Genomic DNA, 1201 nt, shown 5'->3' with positions numbered 1-1201 from the left:
GGGCCTGGGCGTCTGCGTCTGCACAGAGCGGGCGCTCTGCTGGCGGGCCGGCTGGGTGGGTCCCTGGAGAGCAAAGGCCGCTTGCCGGCCCGAGTCGGTGCTGACGGGGCGGCTCTCTCCCCCCGCAGCTGTTCGACGAGGAGAACCCCGTGCACAAGTCGGGGAGCAGGTACCTGTTCACCACCGAGGGCCACGTCATGTCCGTGGACGCGCGCCTCCGGGACTCGCCCTGGAAGGAGAGCTTCTCGGAGGAGGGCGGGCGGGGCCGGCCCGGCCGGACGGCACCCAGGCCCAGAGCCCAGGAGCTGGGCCTCATCAACTCCAGCTCCAACGTAAGGGCCTGGCGCTGCGCCCCTGCTGGAGACGCCTGTGGCTGTCGGGCGGGCCGGGCGGGCCGGGTGGCGGGTGTCTCTGGGCAGCCCCACCGCCCCGCACCCCCGCGCTCCCGGGGAGGGCCGGGAAGGGCCGTCAGCTCCCGGGGGCGTGGCTGGGCCTGTCGGGCCTGTCAGCCGGGTCCTGGGGTCAGTCGCCTGGGGGCAGCAGGTCACAGTGAGTGTATGCGGGAACCTGGCAGATAACTGTAGGGTCTGGATGGGGCCTCTCCTTTGAGGGGGAGACACACCTCTACTGAGAAAAGGGAGAGGCTGAGAGAAAGCAGCGCCCCGCCCGGAGGGCCAGGCCCAGCTAGAGCCCGGGGGCCAGAGCTGCCCGGGGGCCAGAGCTGCCCGGCTCACCTGGGCTGTTTGGCGCAGCTTTGGCGGCGAGGGCGGCTGCCTCCCTGGCCTGCCGCGGGGCCCGGGCAGTGTGGCCGTCCCTGGAGGCGGGAGGGCGCCCCTGGGGCCGGCGGCCGGGGGCGGGTTGGTCCCCACAGCTGACGGCCGCCCCCCCCGCAGTGCAGCCGCGTGCCGGCCGAGCGGAGGTTCTCGCTGCCGCTGAAGAGCGTCTACATGCGCCAGATCGACCGCATGGTCGGCTTGACCTGACCGGCCCGCCCCGCCCGCCAGGTGCGGCCTGCAGCCCGCTGGGGGACCACGTCGTCGGGCGCCGGCAGGTGGCTCTGCCCGGCCGCCCGCCCGCGCAGTAAATCCTTGCACACGTGAGCGCTTCTCCTCCCTTCCGTGAAACGCCCTGTTCTTCACGGTGACACTGGAGGTGAGAAGGCGCCGGGGACCGGCGCGCACAAGCTGGCGTCACCGGTCGC

General features: G+C 73.4%; 1 protein-coding gene across 1 annotated transcript in view; it reads left to right on the top strand.

Moving 5' to 3' along the window:
- Positions 1-1194, top strand: part of EDEM1 (ER degradation enhancer, mannosidase alpha-like 1) — a 10234-nt gene extending 9040 nt beyond the window's left edge. Inside the window, exons 10-11 of the mRNA XM_004692243.2 lie at positions 129-332; positions 894-1194. Of these exons, the coding sequence (XP_004692300.1) occupies positions 129-332; positions 894-983 (294 nt within the window). The 3' untranslated portion in view covers positions 984-1194. The remainder of the gene's footprint in view (positions 1-128; positions 333-893) is intronic.
- The last annotated feature ends 7 nt before the right edge of the window (positions 1195-1201 follow it).

This window comes from Condylura cristata, unplaced genomic scaffold, assembly GCF_000260355.1.
Source record: "Condylura cristata isolate star-nosed mole 26May11 unplaced genomic scaffold, ConCri1.0 scaffold00033, whole genome shotgun sequence".
In the NCBI taxonomy this organism is placed as follows: domain Eukaryota; kingdom Metazoa; phylum Chordata; class Mammalia; order Eulipotyphla; family Talpidae; genus Condylura; species Condylura cristata.
The sequence above is the reverse complement of the archived record's forward strand: the minus strand, read 5'-3'. Positions and strand labels throughout refer to the sequence as shown.